We start from the raw sequence: 26,269 nt of genomic DNA, 5'->3' as shown, positions 1-26,269 counted from the left end.
GTCTCCTAGGATGTGTGACTGGTGCCAGTTTTCCTACAACTTCTTTGGTGGCAGAGGCAATGGGTCCTTCAAAATGTTGGGCCAAAAAAATTGACCACAGATTTGCAGGCCAAAAGAAATGGGAGCTTCCTGAATTGATTCCAGCAAAGAAGGACTTTGAAAATCTCCTTTGTTAAAGTCTATGCGTTGCGTTTTTGTACCCAGTTGGAAAGGCAAATAAATTTCAGTCTTTCCCCTCTAAAACGTGGAGTCCTGTGCTCTTATATTATTTACTATTTTATATTAAAAAGATTGGGAGAGTATAAGGAGAATTTCTCTTGTGAGAACTGGCTTCTTAAAAAATTAAGGCATCATGGATGGTCTGACATTTAGTTAAAGCATTCGTCATAAATAACCTCAGCTCCACTGGTTTATAAGAATGGGTACTCACGAGAGCTTTATCTCCCGCATTCTATGGAGTTGGAAGAATCAGGGAGAAACTAGACAGCCAAGAAAACAGACCTCCCAGACAGAGGTAGTGCTTCTCATTTGCATGTTTCCTGAGCAGTGAGTTACGAATACATATTTAGAAGAATCCACTCTAGCTAATGCAGTAAAGCTACATCCTGCCTTCGGAGATTCACAATGCTTATTAGCATGTTAAAGACTCTGAAAAGTCCTAGAATATTGAAATCTTGGGATTCTGATATTTTTCCAACATACTTCAAAAATGAAACCATTTCTATAGAAAACCTTTTAATGCGTCGTGACACATCATATTCTGGGGATCTCAGCTTGGGAAATGAAAGGTCTTGATTATATCTCTTCTTTCTCTGTTGGAAACATGGTTTGTTCCCATTGATTTCTTCCCCCTCTGGTTTAATTGCAGCAGACTATGACAGGCGAAATCTCTTCGGCTACAGAGTGATTATGTTCTGCAAGCTTTTCTCACCATGAGTTCTTCATGGAGCTCAGTTCATGTCTCCTCAGGTTAATGAGTTAAACGCTAGGTAGTTCTGTTTAACTGTGAGATGCTGCATGTTGCTGGTCCAAAGAGGAACTGGATTTGGAGACAGTTCATTTCTTTCTTACTGCTTTTTTTTTATAAGATTTTATTTATTTAACAGACAGAGATCACAAGTAGGCAGAGAGGCAGGCAGAGAGAGAGGAAGAAGCAGGCTCCCCGCTGAGCAGAGAGCCTGATTCGGGGCTCAATCCCAGGACCCTGGGATCATGACCTGAGCCAAAGGCAGAGGCTTTAACCCACTGAGCCACCCAGGCGCCCCTCTTTATTGTTTTTTTAAAGAAAGAACATTTTAGTTCAGAGTGTCTTATGAATAAATTGTGGCAAATAGTTGCTCAGTATTAAATAACACTCGAGGCATACTAACTTTTTATTTTTATCCAAAGCTAGAGACATTTTTCAGTTTTCATATTGAAACTACCTAGATTGAACTCCCTAGGTCTATAAGCTGGTTTCAGTGTTCAGAACACATGTTGGTTCTCCAAGCCTACTGTCTTCAGTGAGAAAGGCAGTGAAGGAGGGTCCAACATCTGCTGAATGGCCGGAGAGGCCCGAGCTCAGTGACCAGTGCAAGTCATCAGTTGACCACTTGAGGGTCTATGCATGATACAAGGGATTCAACTATGCATTGCTGTGTGACCAATGTCATTTGGAAACAGCCACAAAAAGCCAATATGGAATAATATTCTTGTTAAACTGGGACAGTGAGCCCTGTTTCTATGGTGAAAACACCAAAAACCTGACAGTGATAGATTTTGAATTCAATAGACCAGCACTTGCCATATTTTATTCCTCTTGAGCTATTTCTTCTTCCCTTTCTGGTGTCATCTTTACAGTAGAAGAACTCATGTTAACCTTGCTTTATACTGGAGTAGCCAGTATTTTTTATTTCTGAGAATTACTTCACATAGGGGTTGGCAATCTTTTTGTGTGATGGGCCAAATAGTAAAGACCTTATGCTTTGCACTTCAGTCTCTGTCACAGCTACTCAGCTCTGCCATCGTGGCATGAAAGTAGCCACAGATAACGAGAGAACAAAAGAAGGTGGCTCTCTTCCAGTAACATTTTATTTATGGGCCCTGTGATTTGAATTTTACATCATTTTCACTTGTGGCAAAATATTCTTTTTATTTTTTTTTTCTGAACATTTAAAAATACAAAAGCCATTCTTAGCTTATAAGCCATTTAGAAATAGATGGTGGGTTAGATCTGCCCTGCAGGCCCTCCTTTGCTCACCCTTGACCCACGGCATCCTGTAGACATTTATTCACATGTTCTGAGGCCCCCTCTCATATCCATCCATAGCCCTCTAGCCTTAAACTGAGAAGCCAGGCAAGGGGAATGGTGTCTGTTCTCCATAGATGCTTAAAGTCACGCTTCACCAAATCTTTTGGCTCATCATTATGAACCAATGGAGAACTTGGGCCAGATAACTGACTGTTACAATGGATCAAAGGTATTATGTTTCTAATATATATTATTTGAAATTTATACTGACTAGGTTCAAATAAACGGGTTCCAGCCTGTAATTCACCTGAAATATCACAGTGGAACTGATTTCCTACCAGGGGCATTTCTTCAACTGAGGGGCATCAAACAGCCAGAGGTGTTGATCACCCCCATTCTACCCCATTGTTCTACTTTCTGCTTTGTTCTAAGGAAATAGCCAGTGTATTTTTGACTTCTGAGCATAGTCAGGAATTAGGGTTTAGTCAGCAGGAAAGGAAGCCATTGGTGCCCATTGCTTGGTCTTGGCACCAGTAGTGGTAAATCCCAGACGCCCTGGGACACAGAGTTTCATAAGAAGGAAGTACTGACTATGCAAACAGATGCCATCATTTGGCCTTGGAGGCTGCTTCTCTGGAGAAGGTCCAAATATATCCTTAGAGGACCTGCCAAGCTCCACATGTATTGGTGACAACCATTTGCTGCCAACCATTTGGTATGATTAAGGGTTAGTGAGCCAGCTAAGTAATTTGTCATCAGGGGATTAAAAGTGATATGTTCTAGAGCTGACCTTCAACTTTAGCTAGTATCAGGGTATCCCTTATAGGCTAAACCAGTGGCTCCCAGACACCCTCTGTGGACCAACGCCAACCTATAGCAAGGCTTTTCTTTGTCTGTGATGAAAGGAAAAAAATGAGGGCAATGCAATTAGCTTCTCTGAAAGCTAATACCGCTAAACATTTCAGTTCTAAGATCGCATCCTTGTGTGTGTGTGTGTGTGTGTGTGTGTGTTTAGTGGTTAAGTGGAAATAGAAATTTTTCTATTGAGTGGAAATAGAAATTCTTCTCCACTGTGAGAACTCAGTGAAGTGACCTTCCTCTCTAATCCCCAGTTTCCTTGTCTGTAAATGGGAGCTAAAATTTGATCTGCCTCATACAATTTTTTTGTAGGAATAGAAATTGATTATCCCAGGGCTGCCTGGGTGGCTCAGTCAGTTGAGCATCTGACTCCTGGTCTCAGTTCGGGTCACGATCTCAGGGTCGTGAGATTGGACTCCATGTTGGGCTCCACACTCATTGGGGAGTCTGCTTGAGATTTTCTCTCTCTCTCTCTCTCTCTCTTTCTCTCTCAAATAAATAAATAAATATCTTTAAAAAATTTTTGAAGCGACTCTCCATAAAAAGCATATAGCATAGTGCCTGGCACATAGTAACTGCTCAATAAACATTAGTAATACCGTTATCACATTATCATAATCACCTGAATTTTTAATGCTTTTATGTGGCAAGTAAAAAAATAAAACCCACCCAGTGTGTGTTTTCCTTTTCTCCTCCAGCCTTTTTTTAGGGTGATGGGATTTTCTGATCTGTAAAATTCAACTATATAATTGTAACTTTCAGTAAGTTCTTATAGATCACTTACTTAAGTGGTTGAGATGAAAAAAAAAAAAATGACCTATTTCCATCAGGATGATATTTAAGTGAAAGATAGTTCCCCAGGCTAGCAGTCTAGGAAGGGAGATACGAAACTGAGAATTGAGTCAACATTTATTTTCAGTATAAAATAATTGAGAATCACTGATGGTCTGGATGTGGAATAAGACAGAAAGGACAAAATCAAGAATGAATTCTATCTAGGTGTTTACTTGAATAGGCAGGAAGATGGCTGTGACACTTGGCTAACATAAATGTGGGGCACTGAGGGGTTGGGGACATGTCCAGTCATAATCATGAGTCCTTGTTAGGGTTTGTAAAGTGACCAAGAGGCTCTAAATCATGGTGTTGGTTAGAATCCTGAGACTGAGCAGTCAGAGGTGACTGGGGAAGTCCAGGCTAGCATTCTGAAGGTGTGGTTCTCAATTCTATGGGGACTGAGGAGTCTGGGCTAGGAGAGTATGTGAAAACAAAATAGGAGAGGAAGCCCATTATTGAGAAGTCAGGCAGAGGAAAGCCATCAAGCTAAGAAAAGTGAGAAGCAGCAGGCAGTAAAGAACAAGAAATGATTTATCCTGAAATTTAAGAGAGAAGAGTATTTTGGGAACGAGGGAGTAGTCATTTCTGTTGAATGTTCCTGTGGGATAGAGGCCGGTGAGAAATAACTATGGGATCAGGCAAGCAGGAGGAGACTAGGGATATGGATGAAAGCAGTTCAGTGGGGATGTGGGGGCATGAGCCAGACTCTGGGGAGTTGGTGGGTGTAGGTGAGGCGAGGACATAGACACAGCAAGTGTCAACTCTTTCAATAAGTGTGGTCTAAAGAGGAGCAGAGAAATGAGCCAATAGCTGAAACTGAATATGATGTGAAAGCAGAAATCGTTTTTTAAGAGGAGATACTAGACTGAGCCTACAAGTCTAAGCTTTCTACCAAAATAAAGGGAAAAAACTAGGAAATCACATGAATAGGAACCAGGGATGGCTCCACCCAAGTGGGATGAGAGCAGGTACACAGGACCTTACCTTCAGAAGTCTCCCACACCTGGGCTGGAATGCCCTGCGTTGCTGTCTCTGAACTCTGACCAATGTGATATCTGAATTTGTATTTGTGAGGTCTGATGAGACGATGGATCCTCCCATGAGGGCTTGAGGGCTAGGCTCATACGCTGCCCCCTCCCCAGGAAGAGTTCTAGGTCTGTTGATCCTAGTGCCACCCTCCCCCCTGCCACCCTCCATCTATGACAGAAGTCTGGGTACTGATGCAGGGATAGGTGGGGTGAGCACCCCTGTGACTCTGGGGCATGGTGGTGACTATCATTGCCCCAGGCTGGCAGTTTTTCTGGGAGGTGGCCAGTTAGAAACTCTCTCTTGGACTCTCACCCATCCTCGTCTTCCTCTCCATATACTAAATATGTCACAACGCTCGATTTAGAAGCAAGTGATGTGAAATGCACCCACTATCCAGTAACATTCTTGTTAGGCGTAATGGGAGAGACCAACAACCATAATGTACTTTATCATCGACTCAGTGTGCAGTTTACGCATGGCAGGACCAAGGCGTAGGAAGATGAAAGCACTGACCTAAAATCAGAGAGCCACACAACTAGATCCTGAATTTTTTCAAGGAAGCTCTAGGCCCAATATGGGGCTTGAACTCATGACCCTGAGATCAAGAGTCACATGCTCTACTGACTGAGACAGCCAGGCGCCCCTAGATCCTGAATCATGATGTTAAAAGAATCTCATTTCTTTCAGTTATAGATATCTACCTAGGATGGCCAACCAGAATGAATTTATAAAATCAAATGAACAAATGGAAAGAGATTCTTTTCAGTGAAAAACAGCAAATGTCCAGGGATGCCTGGGTGGCTAAGTAGCTCAGGTCATGATCCCAGGGTCCTGGGATTGAGCCCCGAGTTTGGCTCCATGAGGAGCCTGCTTCTACCTCTCTCTATGCCTCTTCCTCTGCCCCACCTCCCCTTCATGTTTGCTCCCTCTCGCTCTCTCAAATAAATAAATAAAATCTTACCAAAAAACCCAGCAAATGTCCATTACGTGTCCACTACTGAATCCTGCTCTCAGAGAGGTGCACCACTGCCCCTCCCAGTGTCCTCTACCTTTACCTCCACTGGTACTCACATACATATCCCTTAGACCACGTGGTTACTAAAGGGATAGGGGTTCCGTGTATTAAACCTTTCCTTGTCTGGCATGAATTATGCTGTTAATATCTATTCTTGAGCTTTGCTCATCTTCCTTTGTTCATCAAAGACAACAATTACAGTGACATTCATGTCTTTCTCAATTCATTTTACCATCACTGTCACTCATTTTTTGACCTATTTATATCAGCCTAATTTGTTTGACACCTGGTGGGATAATTTTGATTTACTTTTACAAAATACAGAACTCATTACCACTTTGATAACCTTCTCATTTTCTGTCCAGGGTATGTGTAAATTACCGGGGAAAATATTCTAAACTCAGGCTTCGCTAAGTGTTTACAAGAATTTGTTTAATTCTTACATTCCTAATGGATAACTGGAATTGGCTTACTTTCCTCGGTGAGTTTCCATCCAAGACTATGATTCCAGTATTCCCTGTGGTTCACATTTTGTGGAGGTCTCCAACATAAAGAGAAATGAACGTTATTGCAGCTGTTCTTAGGAAGTGTGTGTTTAAATGTGCATTTAAAACATTTTATAACTATAAAATTAGTACATTTGAATTATAGAAAGCTTGGAAAATATAATCAGGAAGAAAAAATTACCCATAATGCCTCAACCCATTGGTAACCACTGATAACATTTCAGGGAGTTTCCCTTTGCAGTCTCCATCCTGCATCCTTTCTGGCATCCCTCAGCCCTCTACAGTTTTCTTCATATTTCTTGTTTTCATTGACTTATTTTTTTGTTGTTGTTGTTTCCTACCACTAGGGAAAAAAAAAAAACTCAGTGAGGACAGGAATTGTGTCTGTTTTGTTCAGTTCTGTATCATTAATATCTCCTTGCTGAATAAATGAGTACTTTAATAGTCTTGTCTTTTTTACCTCTGTGTGTGTAGAAAAGCCTTCTGGTGTATTTGGAATGATGTACTACATACATCCCTATCTTCATTTTCACTTGCATCATGAGTAGCTTATCCCAGTTTTGTAAAACTTGTTGATTCTTGAAAGTATAATTTAATTTTTTAAAGATTTTATTTATTTGAGAGAAAGAGAGAGAGCACGAGCAGGAGGAGGTAAGAAGGAAAGAGAGAAGCAGACCCCATTGAGCAGGGAGCCCAATGCGGGACTTGATCCCAGGACCCTGAGATCATGACCTGAGCCCAGACAGATGCTTAACCTACTGAGACACCCAAACGCCCCTTGAAAGTACAATTTAATGTTCATGAAATTCTGCAATATGGACATATTATGATTTATTGAAACGTACAGTTTTGAACATACTTAGGTTCTGAAATGCAAAGGGAATTCTCAGAGTGTAGTTGCTCTTTTGTGACATTGAATAATTGTTTAATCCTGAAAAATATTTGGATGATCAGAAGGAAGAGATACTTATTTTGGAGTATTAAATTACTATTATATGAAATAATATTCAAAGGAGTTCAGTTGGTCTATTTAGATGAAGTTTAAGTATGAATATTGTATAAAAATTAAATGATAAATAAACTTGAATGAGGTGTGAAGGATTTTGCAGCATTTGTTGTAAACTGACTTTTTGAAAGCATTTTTGGATTCTGGGAAAATACCACATAAAATTTGTCATTTTAAATATTTTTAAGTATACAACTCAGTGGCATTAAGTACATTCACGGTATGTGCAACCATCACCACTGTCCTTTCCAGAACTTGATCCCAAAAAGAAACTCTGTACCCATGAAATACTAAGTCCCCCATTCCTTCTCCCTCTCACCCCTGGTAACTCTATTCTGCTTTCTGACTCTATGAACTTCACTCTTCCAAGCACATCCTGTAAGTATCATCATACGGTATTTGTCATCTCGAGCCTGGCTCATTTCCCTGAGCATGAGGTCTTTGAGGTTCCTCAGTGCTATAGCACATGTTAGAATATCACCCATCCTTTTTGGTGGCTGTATACTCTTCTATGGTCCATATATACCACATTTTGTTGATCCCTTTATCTGTCAATGAACACTTGGGTTATTTCCACCTCTGCGCTATTGTAGATAATGCTTCACGAACACTGGTGTGCAGGCATCTGTTCAAGTTCCTGCTCTCCTGTGCTTTGGTGTATATACCTAGGAGCAGAGTTGCTGAGAGAGAGCTCAGCAACCGTTACAGGTATCTACCATGCAGGACTGCACTTACCATTATGCAATGGTGGAGAATGAGCTTTCTGTTCCCTCCAACATCCTTTTCAAGAAGGAGCCCTGTAGTCATCTCAGGATTTGTACCTATACATCACTACTGGACATACCCGAGCTTTGGCTTATCCATACTGAAGGAGAGAGTGGCTTAGAAGACCAGGAACTATTATTTTATTTTTGTTCAAAAGATGTTGCCAACAGGCAATTTTAAGAGTCAGCAGATTGTGTTATAGGTAGAAATGATGCCCAGATGAACGATTTCCTCTTGGTCTCCCTCCTCGAGAGCCAAGCTTGGCACCAGCGAGATACCAGACAGTTATAGACCTCTCCTTCAAGAATCTTCAAAACTGTAATCTTGCCCTGCTCGACAAGCTTCTCAAACTTGCTTCTTGAACAGTGGGAGTCTACTTCCATCTGTTCATCAAGTTCTTGGAATATGTAATTGGAGTTAGAATTAGCCAATCTTTCTCCTGTTTTAACATGTCATCATATTTTTCTCTCCCTGCGTTTTGAGTTGGACATGGAAGGCATGTGTTGTAGTCTAGTGGTAACAAGCTTAGATTTTGGAGTCAGAAGCTCCAAATTAGTTTCCTATTATTAGTTTCCTAGGGCAACCATAACAAGTACCACAAGCTAGATGGCTTAAAGCAATAGAACTTCTGACAGTTCTAGAAGCTTTAAGTCCTAAATCGAGGTATTGGCAGGGCCATGGCCCACTGACTCTGCTAGGGGAGGATACCTCCTGTCCAGTTCATGCACTGGTAGCATCCTTTCAGGCTGTCTTCATGTGTCTCTGTGTGCAAACTTCCCTCCTCCTACCCAGACACCAGTCATATTGGATGAAGGGTCCACTCCATACTAGATTCATAACCTCATCCTAACTTAAACAGTTATATCTGCAACATCATTCCCCAGTAAGGTCACATTCTGAGGTACTAAGGTAATGACTTCAACAAATATTTTGAGATTAATCTACTCAAAACCAATACCCTTGATGTGACTGCTAACTCCAGCTCTTACTAGCTCCTTGACCATGAGCACCTTGCCTACTTTCCTTAAGTCTCGGGGTTTTATTTGTGTTTTGGAGCTCATGAGGATTATATGAAATAATTCAAGTAAAATGCCCTGTACAGTGCTTTGTATGCTGAGCAGTGGAAAGTGCTAGCAGATTATCCTTAGATTTGTGATGGGGATTTCTATGTAGGTTCTATGTTAGGATTCTGGTTTAAAGTTAGCATCTTTCTTTTTCTTTTTCCTTTTAAAGATTTAATTTTTTTTTATTTGACAGAGAGAGAGAGAGATATCACAAGTAGGCAGAAAGGCAGGCAGACGGTGGGGGGTGGGTGGGAAGCAGGCTCCCTGCTGAGCAGAGAGCCTGATGCGGGCTTGACCCCAGGACCCTGAGATCATGACCTGAGCCGAAGGCAAAGGCTTAATCCACTGAGTCACCTGGGTGCCCCAGAGGTTAGCATCTTCCATTTAAAAGAGATCTAACTGTTCACGTGGCATCCACCAATAGGATTCTGAGGAACTCCAAATGATACCAACATTAGTTCGTGTATTTGCATATTCTTTCCTGGAGAAGGCTCCATGTCATCTAAGAATGTGGTTACACTGATATTCAACAATGCATAATGCTCTGCAGGGGCAGGGGTGGGGGGACAGGGGGTTTATAGGGAACTTTCAGAGCAGGAAACTTAGAGCCACATCAGAGAGATGGGTGGCTGCCAGGTGGGCTAAGAGAGACTGGGGCTCCAGAGCGCTTCTCCAGTGTGGTACTTCTGTGGTTATCCTGTTCCACCATAGACAAAAATGGAGGCCAAAATACCAACACAGTGATTTACAGAGCAGAGAACTGAGAGCAAGTTTAGAAAACCTGCCCAAGTTCACACATCCAGGAAGAGGCAGAGCTGAAGCATCACCCCGCTTCTGTCTGCCTCCAAAGCCCAAGGCCAGTGTTTGACATGTGCAAGGTACTTGCTCATCCTTTTCCAATGTGACTCTTAAAGTAATTCTGAGATATGAGTAAGAAAGTGATCATCATCCCCTTATTCGGATAAGAATACGAGTCTAAAAATGGTTTTTAAAAAAACACTAGCCAAAGTCACCTAGCTAGTAAGTAGTAAAGAGATGGCTGTCTCTGGTTCCTAATGTTAAGTTCTTTTTTGGGAAAGAAACAGACAAAGAAATAAACAAAAACCAAAAAAACCCCAAACTCATAATTATTGAGTGCCTATTATATTCTTGATGTATTCCCAGTATATATTATCTCATTTAATCCCCACCACAGCCCTATGAGGTAGGTATCATTATATCTATCTCAAGAATAAGAAAAAAAAGTCAAGCAAGGCTTCAGGGTAAAATGATGAGTCAAACACTTTTCTCTACTTCCATCCCCTAAGAACTGGCAGTGTCCTGTGCCTCTAGAAGGACAGGTGAAGGGGGAGGTCTAAAATAAGAAGGATTGTTTGGATGATTGTATGAAAATTGATCCTGCCCTTCTATCACTTTGTTGAAAGAAAGAAAAAAGAAAAGAGAAGAAAAAAGAAAGAAAGAAACAAACAAACTAGTCCTCTCCACCCCCACACCATGGTTTATCCTCTGGAGAGGATGGTCTCCTAACTGTGAAGACCAGGTGCACCAGGCACAGGGGCACCTTGTAGAAAATGGAGGGACCAATCAGGTACATGAGCACATATTGGGTGCTTAGACCCTCAGCCCTCTTTTCCTATTTGGCTCTGATAACACTGGCAGCTGGGGTCTCAGTCTCCAGACAAAAGGATAATAGAGCGTGTGTTTTTTTGTTTTTGTTTTTCTGAAGACTTTGACCAACCTAAGAAGGAAGATGTATAGTTACCAACATGAGAGTTTTTTGAGCACAACATTCTAGCCATAGCTCTCTAGAGTGAAGCTTACTGTCGACAAGACTCCCCCACAGGCTCGTAACTTCCAAATGGGACTTTAGGTCTCCACACTTAAATATGAGCAGATAACTGAGGGTTTTCAGACACACAGGAAAGACTTCTCATAGGACAGATAAAGACTAGGTTTTCAACAGAAAAAATGCAACTTAAGGAAAACTGTCAGAGAGATGTTAAGAAAGAACAACTATTGGGGTGCCTAGGTGAGCTCTATTGGTTGAGTGTCTGGCTCTTGATGTTGGCTCCAGTCAGGATGGGATCCAGCCTTGAGTGGGGCTCTGTGCTGAGTGTGAAGCCTGCTGAAGGGTCTCTCCTTCTGTCCTGCTTGCGTGTGTCTGCACTCTTTTCCTCTCTCTTCATGAAAGAAAGAAAGACTTTTTTTTTAATAGAAAAAAAAAAGGATATCAAGAAAGCAACCTTTAGAGAGTTAAAGTTAGCTTTAGGAAAAAAATATATATAGCGTGAGTATAAAGATTCAAAGGTTTAGAAGATAAATTTAAGGAAATTTTCCAGAATGAGTAAACAGAGAAAGAAAAAAGCAGGACAAGTAAAATTTAAAGCCCAGTCTGAGAGTTCCAGTTTCTAAATAATAGAAGGCACAAAAAGATGGAAAGAGGAGAAGAAACCATGACCACTTAATTTAAGGGAAAAAAGAAAAGCCCTGAACTTAAGGACACATATTTCCAGAATGAATGAGCTGATTCAATGCACAGCACAATGAATAAAAAAGCTGTACCATTATGAACTTTCAAAGCATTGAATACAAATATACTGTCCTGTAAGGTTCCAGAAAGAAAACTCTTGCATCCAAGGATCTGGAATCAAAATAACTTTAGATTTCTCAGCAGTGACACAAAAAGCTAGAAATTAAGGAGGGCAATGCCTTCAAAATTTCGAAGGAAGGTAATTTCCAACCTAGAATTCAATACCCAGCTGACCTCTCAATTGGGTATGAAGAGAATAAATTATTTTTCATATATGCAGATTTTCAAAAATTAACCTCCCAAGCAATCTTTCTTACGAAGCTATTGGAGGATGTCCTCCACAAAAACAAGGGAGTAAAATAAGAGGGAGGAAGACTTTCCTGCAACGAGCAGGAAATCCATCATTGTAGAGGAATGAAGGAGATCCCCAAGATGGTGGTCAAGGCGAGTCCAGGATGACAGCTATGCAGTGAGATCACCAGTTCAGATTCGGTTAGGTCAGAGGACTCTGGGAGAGACAGTGTCAGAAATATGGAAATGTGATTGATGCTCTTGAACACATTCAAGGGGAATTTAGACAACTGGAGAAGAGTTGGAAATTTAATTAGGAAAAAGGATATAGGAAAATGAGCACATGTATAAACAACATTATTATTAATTGCAAGGAAAACAAAAACTGTTCAAGAAAGGAAAAGCCATCATAGAGTTTACTCTATGGCCTGTATCATTTCCATAGTCATAAGAATGGAAATACTGAATGCTGATCTAATTGAAATTATTCCATCAAATATAACTACTTTGGAAAGATGGGCTCACGTTGGGATGAGACCCCAAGAGCTGGAAGGTGAGTTAAATCCTCCCCTGCCATCTTGGAGATTTAATAAGTAATACCCAAAACTGAAAAGAAAAAAGAAAATTATGCTATTTAGAAGATAAGGTAGGAACTAGCAAATTCATTAGCTCGAAGAGGTATTAAGTGTCAGCTTCTTGGCCGGGAGAGATTGGAGAGAGAGACAAGGGTGTGAGAGGACTAAAATCAGTGTTTTATAATAAACCTTTAGAACTCTTTGGCTTCTCAAATTGTGTAGAAATGTAGAGAGATAGAGATACCTAGCTTTGATAAAATTAAAAATTTTTAAAGAAAAATTAATCAAAATATTAATTCATGCTTATCTTTAAACTATTTTTTTCTTCTTTCTACTTAATTTTGCCTCCTTAGTTCTGTATTTTTAATACCAAAATCATATTAGTTTTATATAAAAATAATCTTCTTTGTGAACAAAGAACTGACATTCAGAAGTGTCACATAAATTCCCTAATTTTTTTTCATCCTAGAAGTGGGAGCTAGGATTTTAAGGCAGTTCTGTCTGACTCAGATCATTTTTTAACATTGATCAAAATATCCATTAAAAATGAAGCAGCACAATTGTCATGTCACTATATTCCTCGCCCTGCCCCTGCCCCTGGAAGGTCCACAGAGCCTCTTTCCATACCAAACATCAACACTGGATAGCTTTCATCTGTCGACATATTTGCCTATATATCTATTTATTTATCCCCATCTAATTCCAGAAAGATGGAAGACTGGATTGCTAAGGTGCTATAGGAAAATAAAATACAAATGAGACAAGGGGCATTTGATCACACAGGTTACATGTTCTCACGAATGCAGCTGACTGAGTCATACTCAGTTTCCTGAGGGTGTGACTTAGTCCCAAGCTCCTTCTGTTTTTCCAAGGGTCTAGCAGAGTCATGCGCATATAGATCCTCAATGGATATTTGTTGGTTTGGCTTGCTAGCAAAACTGTAGCGTCTGGACAAGTGACCTTAGTTTCTTTCCCACTTTGTTGTGACTGTCTTCAAACGGTATATGTGAGCCTTTCTTTGTGACTGCCTCCATTTGGGAACATAGTATGATGACTAAACATTCATCATACTGGGAATGGGAAATTGCAAAATACACAGGAAGAACTATATTTTTAACCAGAAGTTCATTTTTTTTCCTGTTCTTTTTCTTTCTTGGCAAACCATGCAATGTCCATCCTAAAAAATGGGCAAAGCGACAACAGAACTTGGAAGAGGGACTGATCCCTCCTCTGTTCTGAGAAGGGCTGTGGCAGTCTTTGGTGTCGTGTGGGCCCCTTTCTGGTGACAGAGTGAAATACTCACACTTCTGGTCAAGGGTCATGCAGATATCCTCTGACTCCTGCTGTTAATTATCCTCTAGTCGCTGGGAGGTTATCAACCATGTCCTCACTTAGGACAGTTGGTGGGTGGAAGGTTGCCAAGGTGGAGAATGGCAGTTCCCAATGCTTTTGAGCTCAAAGACTGAGTAAGTCAATCCTTGAGGTTTTAACATGTAAATCCAATGTCTGCCGGGAAATCTCAGCATTCAAGTGGAGACTTACTCTACTGCCTGCCTCATTAAAAAGCATTTTGATTCTAGATTGTTGGTAAGACATTTCTTAAGAGTTACCTTTTGTAAATAATGATGTCTTAGGAAATCTACATGAAAGAAAAGATCTTTAAAATTTTTCCCCTAAAGCCATCTATAGTTCATAAAACTTTGATGATGGTGCTTCCTTTTTCCCTTTCTCCACTTAGTATGTATTCAGTAGGCCACTGCTCCGTGCCTGCCATGGTTCTAGACAGTGTGCATGTAATGATAGACTAGATGAGCCCAATGTCTCCCTTCACAGAGGTTCCATTCTTGGCACTGCTTGTCCTATGTGAATACTCAACATCATTTTTCTAACGTTATGGCAAACCAAGCAATGTTTTGGGCTGATACTAAAGTAACTTATCTAGTAACCATAACAAAACCAGCAAGAGTGATGGTACACTTATTGAATTTTTACTGTCTGCTAAAAATACTTGATAAGCACCTTTGATATGGTTTATTTCACCTAGTCCTCATAGGAACCTCGGGGTAATATACAGGATCAAAACATTGAGGAGAAATAAAGACTCAGAGAGGTAAACTGACTAACAAGTTCATAACTAGTAAGTAGTACAGCCGAAACCCAGACCCACAGTTTCATGCTCATAACCATCATATTGTATCATAAACTTTCTAGGACTTATCTGTAACATTAAAATTATGGAACTTAGAGCCACACGAAGACAAGTTCAAGTCTAAGCCCTCAAGACTTAACTTTTTTGGGTCTCTGTAACTCATCTGCAAAGTAGAACTAATATTACCACTCCGTAGTGTTTTGGTGATAAAATATCTGGACAGTGCCTAAACATGTATATAGATAATAGATGATGAATTTAATTATCAGCTTTGACCTAAGATGTGGTACAGTGCAGACAACAGAGGCCTATTATTTATTTAGAGACACCATTATTAATCTGCTTCAAATTCATGGGGTTGGGGGCAAAAGTGGAAGGGGAAGTTTAAGGCCATTGAAATAAAATTAAATAATCAACACACACCTATGGAGAACATCCTCACCCTAAGGTTTGGGTCACTCAGGAAGTGTGGTCTCCCTATGTTCCTCTGCTTGGTAAGCTGTTGAACTCTTACCCATTCTGCGAGGCCCTGCTAAAATGCTGGCCTTCCCTGAAGCTCTTTTTTTTTTTTTCCAGTTTTTCAAGATTCATTGTTTATGGACCACACCCAGTGCTCCATGTAATACGTACCCTCCATAATACCTACCACCAGGCTCACCCAACCCCCCCACTCCCCAACCTCCAAAACCCTCAGTTTGTTTCTCAGAGTCCGCAGTCTCTCATGGTTCATCTCCTCCTCCGATTTCCCCCAACTCACTTCTCCTGTCCATCTCCCAATGTCCTCCGTGTTATTCCTTATGCTCCAGAAGTAAGTGAAACCATATGATGATTGACTTTCTCTGCTTGACTTATTTCACTCAGCATAATCTCTTCCAGTCCCGTCCATATTGATACAAAAGTTGGGTATGCATCCTTTCTGATGGGGGCATAATACTCCATTGTATATATAGACCATATCTTCTTTATCCACTCATCTGTTGAAGGGCATCCTGGCTCTTTCCACAGTTTGGCGATTGCGGCCATTGCTGCTATGAACGTTGGGGTACAGATGCTCTTTTATCTTCTCCAGGAGGAGCCACTCCTGTGGCTTTTACTGTACAGAGTAGGAGTTCCAAAATCAAGACCCACAGTCTGCCCCAGGCAGTTTCCATCAAAATCCCCCAGGAAGCTGACTAAAATACGAATTCCCTGGTTCAAACTCCAGAGCCTGACTTAGAGGAGGCCCCCAAATCTGCATTTTTGAAAGTGTGTTCTGTGTGCTTCTAACAAGAAGACACAGCTGGGAAACACTGTGGAACCATGTATGACTCTTAATACATATAGATGACTTTATCATGCAGTTAGGCACATGTGTGTTTCATTTCTTTTCCTGGGAAATTATCTCCCTGATACTCCAATGCAATGCAGGTGTAAAAATGAAGAAAATCTAGAGGAAAGAGTTCTAAGAGCAAGTCCTTTTGCAGCACCTTGCTCTTCCTAATCATCTCCCCTAGGATATTTCGCTGTGTCATCTGGACTAGTTGGCTGTCCCTGCTTTCCATCCCATGACACTGTGATCTCCCTACAGCAGGACTTATTTTAGTTGGAACTTTATTCGTTTGGCTAAAAAAGTAAAAATGAAAAATCAAATCATTGGCAGAATATTTGGGATGCCTAATCAGTAACCAAAGTAGGACCTGTATGAATATAGATCCCCACACTTTAAGCCATCAGGACTCCCCCTTTATCTTGTGAGAGTACTGTATTCCATGTCAGCTTGATTCTTTATTTCCTTTGACCCACTGACCTGTCTCCTCCCCACATACTTTTTTTTTTTTTTAAACATTTGGCCAGTTCTGATCTCATGTTGGGAAAGCCTGGTAACATAGTGGGAAACATGCATTTCCACACCAGAAAGTCCTACATGAACATGAATATGTAGATTACAGTCGTGCTGGTCACAGTCCCAACTCTCAGACAGAAGGTTCTGGCTCACCATGTGGCACAGGGCAGGTAACAGGTAAGTGACGCATGCGTTTGGGGAGACCAGTGTTGGGAGAGAGCATCTGTGAAAAAGAGAGATCCCTCCTGAAGAGAGAAGCAAAAGTATGGACATCGTGGAGAGCCAGGTCTTTGCCTGACTCAGTGCTCTCCATCCTTCTTTCTTGGGCACCATTATCTGTGTTGAATGGGCCTCAGCGGTGAACAGTGTTTGAGGACAGCTCTGGAGTCACTTGAGGGGGACTTCCGTCCTGGCCCCCCTCGCCTCCTCCGCGGCCTTGGGAAACCTGAGTCATTACTCTGCACAGCAGTTTGCTCATCTCAAAAAATGGCAATAATAGTACTACTATTTCAAAGCACTGAGGAAAACTGAGATAGTGCAGGTAACGTGCTTAGCATAATGCCTGATATTCCTTACATAAATGTTGGATGTTAGCTATTAGTGATGATTCTATTGTCCACTAGACCATAAGCCCCATAAAGAAGGCAGCCTTGGCTTTCTCTCTCCCTGGCACTTAGTACAACGCCTGACTCCCACTGAGTCAGCCATCAGTAAATGTCAGTGAACACAGACTGAGTTCACTGCGCAATTTCTGTTTGCATCTCTACTCCTCCTCAGTGTCTCTTCTGCTATACTGGGGGTAACCAAATCTCTACATTCTTCCAGGACTGGAGGGAAGAAGGGGGACTTGTAGCCAGCTAAGCAAGAACTGTTTTCATGGTGAATTACCTTTGCCTTTAGAGAATCACAGCCCAAAGCAGTGACATGTTTAAGCAGCAAATTTGTACATTAAATTAGCATACCAAAGAGTCAGGCCAGACTTTGACTTGTTTTTTTGTTTTTTTTTAAGATACATATAGTATTATTCTCTGAAGAATTTATCTTGGTACTCCTGAACTTACTGGCTTAATTTGCCATCAATTGAAGCCGAACAGTACTGGAATCTAACATTGTGTTACATGAGCAAGGCATTTTACCAGCCTAAGCAAAATATGGAGAGCCTGCTTTATGATGATATTCTCCCAAAGCTCTTCAAAAGGATCCACTTTTTTTTTTTAAGATTTTATTTATTTATTTATTTATTTGACTGACAGATCACAAGTAGGCAGAGAGGCAGGCAGAGAGAGAGGAAGGGAAGCAGGCTCCCCGCTGAGCAGAGAGCCCGATGCCGGGCTCAATCCCAGGACCCTGGGATCATGACCTGAGCTGAAGGCAGAGGCTCAACCCACTGAGCCACCCAGGTACCCCAAAAGGATCCACTTTTTATTAATCCCACTGGCATGGCCACATACAAGGAAATTAACAATTGTTTTAACTTTCAACTTAAGCAGAGAAAGATTCCAGAAACTAAAACAGCAGGACAACAACACCTGGTCAAAATATAAGTACATGCCTTTAACAGTCTTGAAGTAAAAAAAGCCCTTCTAGGAAAGACATAAACCCAGGGGGCCCCAAAGGAAAAGAATAATACAGTTGACTATAGAAAATATGACTACATAAGACGCAAATGTAACACTGCAGTTTTCTACACTATTAAAAATGTTTAAAGTCAAAAGCCAAATGGACAGCCTGGATGAAATATTCCTAAGATTTGCTCAAGAGAGACTTAATTTATGTAACATTTGAAACACACTTGCAAAGCATAAAAGGCTAATAACTCATTAAAAACAGGCACAAATCTATGAATAGGCAGCTCTCTGGAAACAATACACATACAAAGATATGAGGCTTTATTCATCATTTAAGAAATACAAATTAAATCAATAATTAAATTTTTTCTTCACCTGTCAGGTGGTGGACAGAACATCATTCTTCCATACTATTGGTGTGGAGGAGTTTGGTGCAGCATCTTTGAGAGGCGAAGTACAGTGTCTATTAAATTGGAAAATTCACATACTTTTTTTTTTTTTAATAGCATTTCTACTTTCACAGAGCTAGCTTACAAGCCTTTGCACAAAAGCTGACCAAGGATGTTTGTACTAGTCTTCCACATAACAGGGTATAATTAAACCATCTTTGAAATGCCATCGAAAAGCTCAAACTCTTATGGGACATTCTACACAATATAATACGAAAGAGCTGTTTAAAATAATTAGTTATAGATTTGTACGCGATATATGAAGGAAGAGGGAGAATGTAACTGTATAGAAAGAGCTTGTAATCTATGTTCCTATAGGAATGATAGTATGTTGCTCCTGCTATCAAAAGGGAATACATACACGCTGAAAAATTCTCTTAAAGAATACACAGAATTTGTTCAAAGAGGCTGCCTTCTGGGAATGCAACTAAAAATTTAGAATGGGAAGAAGTCTCAATTTTCTTTGAATAATTGTGCGTTATCATTTGTAATTTTTAGTTTTCAGTGAGCCGGACATTATACTTCTGGTGTATAGAAGCGCATCTTCAAGACCACCTGTGAGTCAAGTTTAATTAGCGTCATTTTACAGCTGGGGACACACAGCTGTTGTCCTTGTTCCCTCATCAATAGAAAGATTTACATAAACACCAAGAAGTGCAGTTCTCCACAGTTGTGCATATGGTCATGATTTGGTATTTACTTAGGCAGCAATCATTTTTTTTAATAGGAAAAAATAAAATATTTTCCAAATATTTTTTCCTCAACCATAGAAAAAAAGGTGGTGGGGGGTGGGTAGAGTCTGATTTACCTTCTATTCTCCCAAATTCCAAGTGGCAGGGTGGTATTACTAACTCTAAAAAGGGTCTCCCCTTTCCTTCCTTTCCTTCTGTTTACTGCAAAGAATGCTGAGACAGGAGAGATGGGAAGAGAAGCCAAACAAAGGAAGGAAAAAGCATCAAGTACCACATGCCACAGTCAGCACGCTTCAGTTTAGGGAAAGACTTGGGGAAAGCGGATTTGATCCATGTGATTCTAAAAGGAGAGGCAAAGAAATCCCACCCTGCTTCCCCTGATTCTGCCTCTGGGATGGCTGGATACACAGTAATGACAGCATAAAGATGGCTATAGAAATAGGGGCTAAAGGGCACCTGGGCGCCTGGGTGGCTCAGTGGGTTAAAGCCTCTGCCTTCAGCTCAGGTCATGATCTCAGGGTCCTGGGATTGAGCCCTGCATCAGGCTCTCTGCTCATCAGGGAGCCTGCTTCCTCCCCTCTCTCTCTCTGCCTGCCTCTCTGCCTACTTGTGATCTGTCAAATAAATAAATAGAATCTTTAAAAAAAAAAAAAAGAAAGAAAGAAAAGAAAAGAAAGAAATAGGGGATAAGAGCCTGGGTCCAGAACCGGAAAGGTGTATACTGACTTTGCGTGACTGCCCCTGAGCAGACTTAGACGATTGGTGTCGCCCACTTGGGCACTCAGGCTTTGGGTGTGGTTTTGTGACAACAGTCAACCCGCTGTCCCCTCAGTTGCTTTTACTTTCCACGTGACTAATACATTTCAGTCTGCCAGTGAGCTGAGTGTGATGTTTATGCAAGAGCACCTAAATGCAATTCATGAGCTTCATTCGGTGCTCACACAGGACAAAACTCTGTGGGACATTTTGAAGGACTCCTTTGGTTTTCAAAGCAGTACATTTCTAGAGGATTTTCACGTGTAGTTTGGATGGACTAAACAAGGTTCCGCCCTAATTTCTATCTTCAGAACCTAACCCCAGGGTCATTTAATCACTATACTAGTGATGCCCACAGCAAGTTATTTAATCTCTCTGAGCTGGAGCACCCCTAGCTACACATGCCATAAGGTTGTCATGAGGACAAAATGAGACATAAAAATGAAATGTACACCAGGTCCTGGGTGGCTCAGTCGAATAACTGTCTGCTTTTGGCTCAGGTCATGATCTCAGGGTCCTGGGACCAAGGGCCATGTCGGGCTCCCTGCTGAGCGGGGAGTCTGCTTCTACCTTTACTCCAACCTCCAGCTCGTGCTCTCTCTCTCTCTCAAATAAATTAATAAAATCTTTTTTTAAAAAATGAAATGCATACCAAATCACACATAAACAGATCTCTTGTGCATATAGAATTTCTGCGTCGGGTTGATTTGTGGAAACTGTGCACTTACCCCAAAGAAAAACTCAAAAATAAGCCTTTTTATGGTATTTAGTGTAGATATTTTTAAAAAAATATTTGAAGTGGTATCCTAACATTAGGACCCATTCAACTCTGGCTGTTAACCTAATACACCTCCAGGCAACCTTAAGGACACCAGACTGATAGGATATTTGCTAAGACGGGGGTGAGCAGCCACGTGTGAAAGCAAGACGCCAAAGCAGGTAAGAAGGATATTGAAGGTTTCAGCTTTTCGGCCTGTTCTTCCACAGGCTGTATATACAGGCCAGCTCTGTCAGCAGAAGTGAGAACCAGGCTCTGCTCTCTCAACACTCAACCGCTGCCTTCCAGGCCCCACACAGAGCCAGGGTCTAGCAGTATCTCTAGAAGACCTTTATGTTATCTTGGCACCAGATCTCCTCCATGAACCAGAAACAAAGTTGTATAACAAGATACAAGACAACACATGACAAGTAAATGCAATAAAGGTTAACTGTGCTTTAGAGATGGGAGGAAGCACTGCAAAAACACCACACCATCGACTACCAAAAACCCCAGATGTGGAGAAAATGACACTGACAACCACCATTTTTTCCCTGCTGGCTGATAATATTCATGTGCTATGACAGCAGCTTACGATGGTATTTGCTGGGAGTCTGAATTAGGCTATTCTCTAAGATGTGGTAGTAGGAGTACTAGCGAAAGTAGCTAGTACCCGTTCATTTTCTAAGTACTTTATGTATGGTAACTCACTTCATCTTCCTCTAAATCCAATGGGTTGTATATTATTTCCACACCATTTCATAGATGAAGAAACAGAGCATAGAAGTAAACTGCCAAGATTATACAACTATTAATTGTGGGAGCTGGGATGTGAACTCAGGTAGTCTGTCTCCAAAGACGGTACTTTTCATCTCAGGGGCTGGTACACTTTTCTGTAAAGAACCAGCTGGTAAATATTACAGACTTTTATATGGTTGCATATTTTTGTTGTTTTTAATAATACTTTAAAAATGTAAAAACTGATCTTAGCTTATAGGTAAGACAAAAACAGGCTGCAGGCCCATTGGGACCATAAATAATTGCCTGGTTAATACTATACTCATTGATCAAAGGTTCAAGTACACAGAGGATATGCTATTTGATACCCAGGCCCTTTGGTAAATCCTATATGCCTTAATACAAATGGTTTTGCGTTGATAAAATAATCCATAATTCTGACTTCATCTCTTTCTCATTTTTTCTGAGTTATAAGGGCGTTTTCCATGAGCTTCCCCCTCCTAACTACTGTTCCTGTTGCTGGACATTTAAGAAGGAACAGTAAGTGGAGCCAGGATTATCCTGATTCCAAAACCCAAATTTACAATTTTGTTGTAAAGACACAACAACAACAAAAAAGACCTACAGACCATTATCTCTGATGACCATAGATGCAGAAATCCTCAACAAAATATTAGCAAATCAAATCCAACAACGTTTGTTAAAAATTAATTCACCATAATCTAGTAGGATTTATTCTCTGATACAAGGGTGGCTCAATATTCACAAATCAATGTGATATATCACATCAATAAGAGAAAAGATAAAAGCCATATGATCATTTCAACAGCTGCAGAAAAAAACATTTGACAAAGCACAGCATCCATTCATGATAAAAACCCACAGCTAACATTATATTCAATGGGGAAAAACTGAGAGCTTCTCCTCTAAGGTCAGGAAGAAGACAAAGATGTCCACTCTCACCACTTTTAATCACTGCAGTACTGGAAGTGTTAGCCACTGCAATTAGACAAGAATAAGAAATAAAAGGCATCCAAGGTAAGCAAGAAGTAAAACTTCCACTATTTGCAGATGGTATAATCCTATATACAGAAAAGTAGAGATGACTACCAAAAAACTACTAGAACTCATAATTAAATTCAGTAAGGTCACAGGATACAAAATCAATGTACAGAAATCCATTGCATTTCTATACATTAATAATGAAGCAACAGAAAGAGAAATGTAAAAAACAACTCCATGACAACTGCACCAAAAATAATAAAATAGGAATAAACTTAACTGAAGAGGTGACAAAAACACTAATTCAAAGGAATAACATGCACCCCTAGGCTTCCTGTAGCTTTATTTACAATAGCCAAGCTATGGAAGCATCCCAACAGTCCAATGATAGATGAATGGGTAAAGAAGATATGGTACATATATACAATGGAATATTACTCAGTCATAAAAAGGAACAAAATATTGCCATTTGCACTAACATGGATGGATCTAAAGAGCATAATGTTAAGCGAAATAAGTCAGTCAGAGAAAGACAAATACTGTATGATTTCACTCATATGTGAAATTTTAAGAACAAAACAAATGGACAAAGAGAAAAGAGAGACAGGCAAAGAAACAGTCTTTAATAAAGAAACTGATGGTTCCCAGAAGGGTGGTTGGTGGGGGGCTCGGTGAAATAGGTGAAGGGGATTAAGAGTACACTTACCTTGATGAGGACTGAGTAGGAATTTTGAATCACTGAATTGTACACCTGAAAATGAATACAACACTGTGTGTTAACTACCCTGGAATTAAAAGAAAAAAAGGGGGGGGTGGAATAAGAGCTCTTCCAGCCACTTTTAATCTGTCATCAGCTTTCTCCCCATGCTGATTATCATATATGGAAGTGACACTAGACAGTACAGTATTGGACTGGAGTCTGTTGTCTTTTTAACAGACTAGAAATGCATAAATAAGATGCATTCTTTCTAAAACTTCCGGTCTACCACTTTCCTGGGACCAGACATTAATTAAGGCAGTTACGTTAGTAGAACTAGCCACCTGGCATCTAATCTTTTATCATTTTCATGAAAGCTTAAAATGGCTTATAAAGAGACATGGTTCACGAAATGGATTAATATCACAACGGAACTTCATGCTTTCTGGGTACCTGCTGTATGCTTGAAGATTAAAAATGTCATTGCAACATTCTAGTCTAGGCTCCTAGTGGAGAAATCACTGTGTTATGTTACTAGGTTTGGTCAAGATTAAATCTTGAACTTGCAAATAAATCCTGGTCATTTTTTTGACACTTCTGTGGTACATAATATAGAACTGTGCCTCATGTAATAAGTGTGAGGAAATTCTTGGTTTAGCACTTTGAAACTTAAGAGAAAATTTATGGAAGTGTCTTTCAAGTTATTCTGACCACTACCTGGAAAAAATATATACCAAATATTTTATCATGATCCAATCCATATCTACCTACACACATATGTAAAACCAAAATAAAGTTTCAGAAGCAGTTGAGACATTTCTTCCTACAGTTGAGACGTTTCTTATTATTTTCTTACCTATTCTACTTTGTTTAAATTTTGGATGTGTCTCCTAACACCCAATTTATTTCATAACCCACGAATGGGGCTTGACCCCATTTGAAAAACACTCAGAAGATGTTCATGCTCACACTGCTCATGGGCCAAAGGTATGTCTTTCTTACCTGGTCCCATTTCTCTAGGACCAGATCTCACCATAATCATCAGTGCTCAGTGATGCTCCTCCTGACTTTGCCACTAATGTGAAATCCACTGTTACATGTTCTTAGAGCCTCATGACTTCTCTCTTCGACATGTAGTGGGAGTTCTAATTGTCCATTAATTTATGACTATTTCATCTATAAGTGTCTCTCTCTATATGGAACCCTGCCTAGACAACAGGCTCCGTAAAGGTAGATATTCCATTTTTACTTTGCTATGATTATATCCCCCAACTGTGATTAATGAGTAAGAAGTGTTTAAGAAACATTTATAAATAATAAATATAATAAATAAAATCTTTTTTAAAAAAGAAAGAAAAGAAATGTTTATTGAATAAATGAATGGGCACCCTAAGGTTATCTGGAACTTGTTTTAAACAGGGTACTCTAGTTTCACTTAATCTTCATTATTTATTAGCACCTGAAAAGCAACTGATAATCCTTCACATTGTTCTTTTTGTTTGTTTTACAGTTAACTTTGACCACTTCGAGATTTTGCGAGCCATTGGGAAAGGCAGTTTTGGGAAGGTGAGAACCCAAATGATTAGCCATCAGCAGGGTTATGTAACTCAGGGAACAAAGTCTAAGAATGTCCAGATTATTCAGTTACTGGTACCACAAGGAATGATAATTCAGAGAGGTTTTTAAAAATGCTCACTACAGTTTGCGGTGTGTAGTATAATGGACACCTATTGTTCTCAGAATTATTTCAGTGTCATGCTCATTAACTCTTTTAAGACTTTCTCTGTACTGTAAAATGTTGGACTCAGTTGCCAATTGTACCCATACCTTCCGTAACATTTATCCTGTCAATGTAAGAGTTAACTTTTTTTTTTTAAGATGTTATTTATTTATGAGAGAGAAAGAGAGAGAGAGAGAGCATGAGGAGGGGAAGGGGCAAAGAGTGAGGGAGAAGCAGGCTCCCCACTGAGCAGGGAGCAGCACAGCAGGACCTGACCCCAGGACCCCCTGAGCTGAAGGCAGATGCTTAACCAACTGAGCCACCCAGGTGCTTTTTATGTGGAAAAGAAGCTGCCCAATATCTGTTTTCCCCCCAGTTATACCATGTTTTTATTTTCAAAAATCTACCATGAAAGATAGATCCAGGCTAATTTTTTTGCAAGAAACTTCTAGATTCAAATCCTGATCATTAGTTTCTTGATAGAGACATACTTTGAGAATATTTACTTCATACTGAACTCGCCTTTTAAAATCATCTGCTGCCCACTTTATCAGACATCTAGACCCTCTAAAAGAATTCCCAAAACATGGACATCATGGTCAGTGCTTTCTTTTAGGTTCTATCAACTATGGTGTAAAGAGAAATTCTTGGCGCCATGTTGTTCAGCTCGGCAGTTCAGCCACACGCCTATCAGTCACTCAAATCAGAATAAGCGTGTCATTGGTTGTTGGAAAATTCCTGAGAAGGAAGCAGCTGTTTTCTCCAGCATGCTGTCTAAACAAAACCCAAAGACCAAAAAACAGGCAACCTTGTTTGAGAAAGCAGAGATTCACAAACTGACCCGGTACAGGGGAAGAAAATGAGATTTTCTACTCTGAAATCAGAGCTAAGCAGCAACTTTAGCATCAGAGAATTTGCAAGTAGGGAGGCCTCCAGGCCCTGCTGTTGAGCACCTCCTGTCCTGTCTCCCACAGCTGTGATCTGTCAGCTCCCTGACTGCTCTCCCGCTCTGGTTTGTGCCATTAGGTCTGCATTGTGCAGAAGAACGACACCAAGAAGATGTACGCCATGAAGTACATGAACAAACAGAAATGTGTGGAGCGCAACGAAGTGAGGAATGTCTTCAAGGAACTCCAGATCATGCAAGGTCTGGAGCACCCTTTCCTGGTTAATTTGTGGTAAGTGCTTTTACGGGCTCTCTGAATGGAGCCATTCC

General features: G+C 40.4%; 1 protein-coding gene across 1 annotated transcript in view; it reads left to right on the top strand.

Moving 5' to 3' along the window:
- The window catches only part of STK32A (serine/threonine kinase 32A), a gene marked incomplete at both ends in the record, with an annotated part of 125,869 nt that overhangs the window by 5,663 nt on the left and 93,937 nt on the right, over window positions 1-26,269 (top strand). Inside the window, 2 exons of the mRNA XM_080804263.1 lie at window positions 24,844-24,899; window positions 26,080-26,231. Coding sequence (XP_080660389.1) covers window positions 24,844-24,899; window positions 26,080-26,231 — 208 coding nt within the window. The remainder of the gene's footprint in view (window positions 1-24,843; window positions 24,900-26,079; window positions 26,232-26,269) is intronic.

Source organism: Martes martes, assembly GCF_963455335.1.
Source record: "Martes martes genome assembly, chromosome: 5".
Lineage (NCBI taxonomy): Eukaryota > Metazoa > Chordata > Mammalia > Carnivora > Mustelidae > Martes > Martes martes.
Note: the sequence above shows the minus strand (reverse complement) of the source record. Positions and strands in the feature narration are given on the sequence as shown.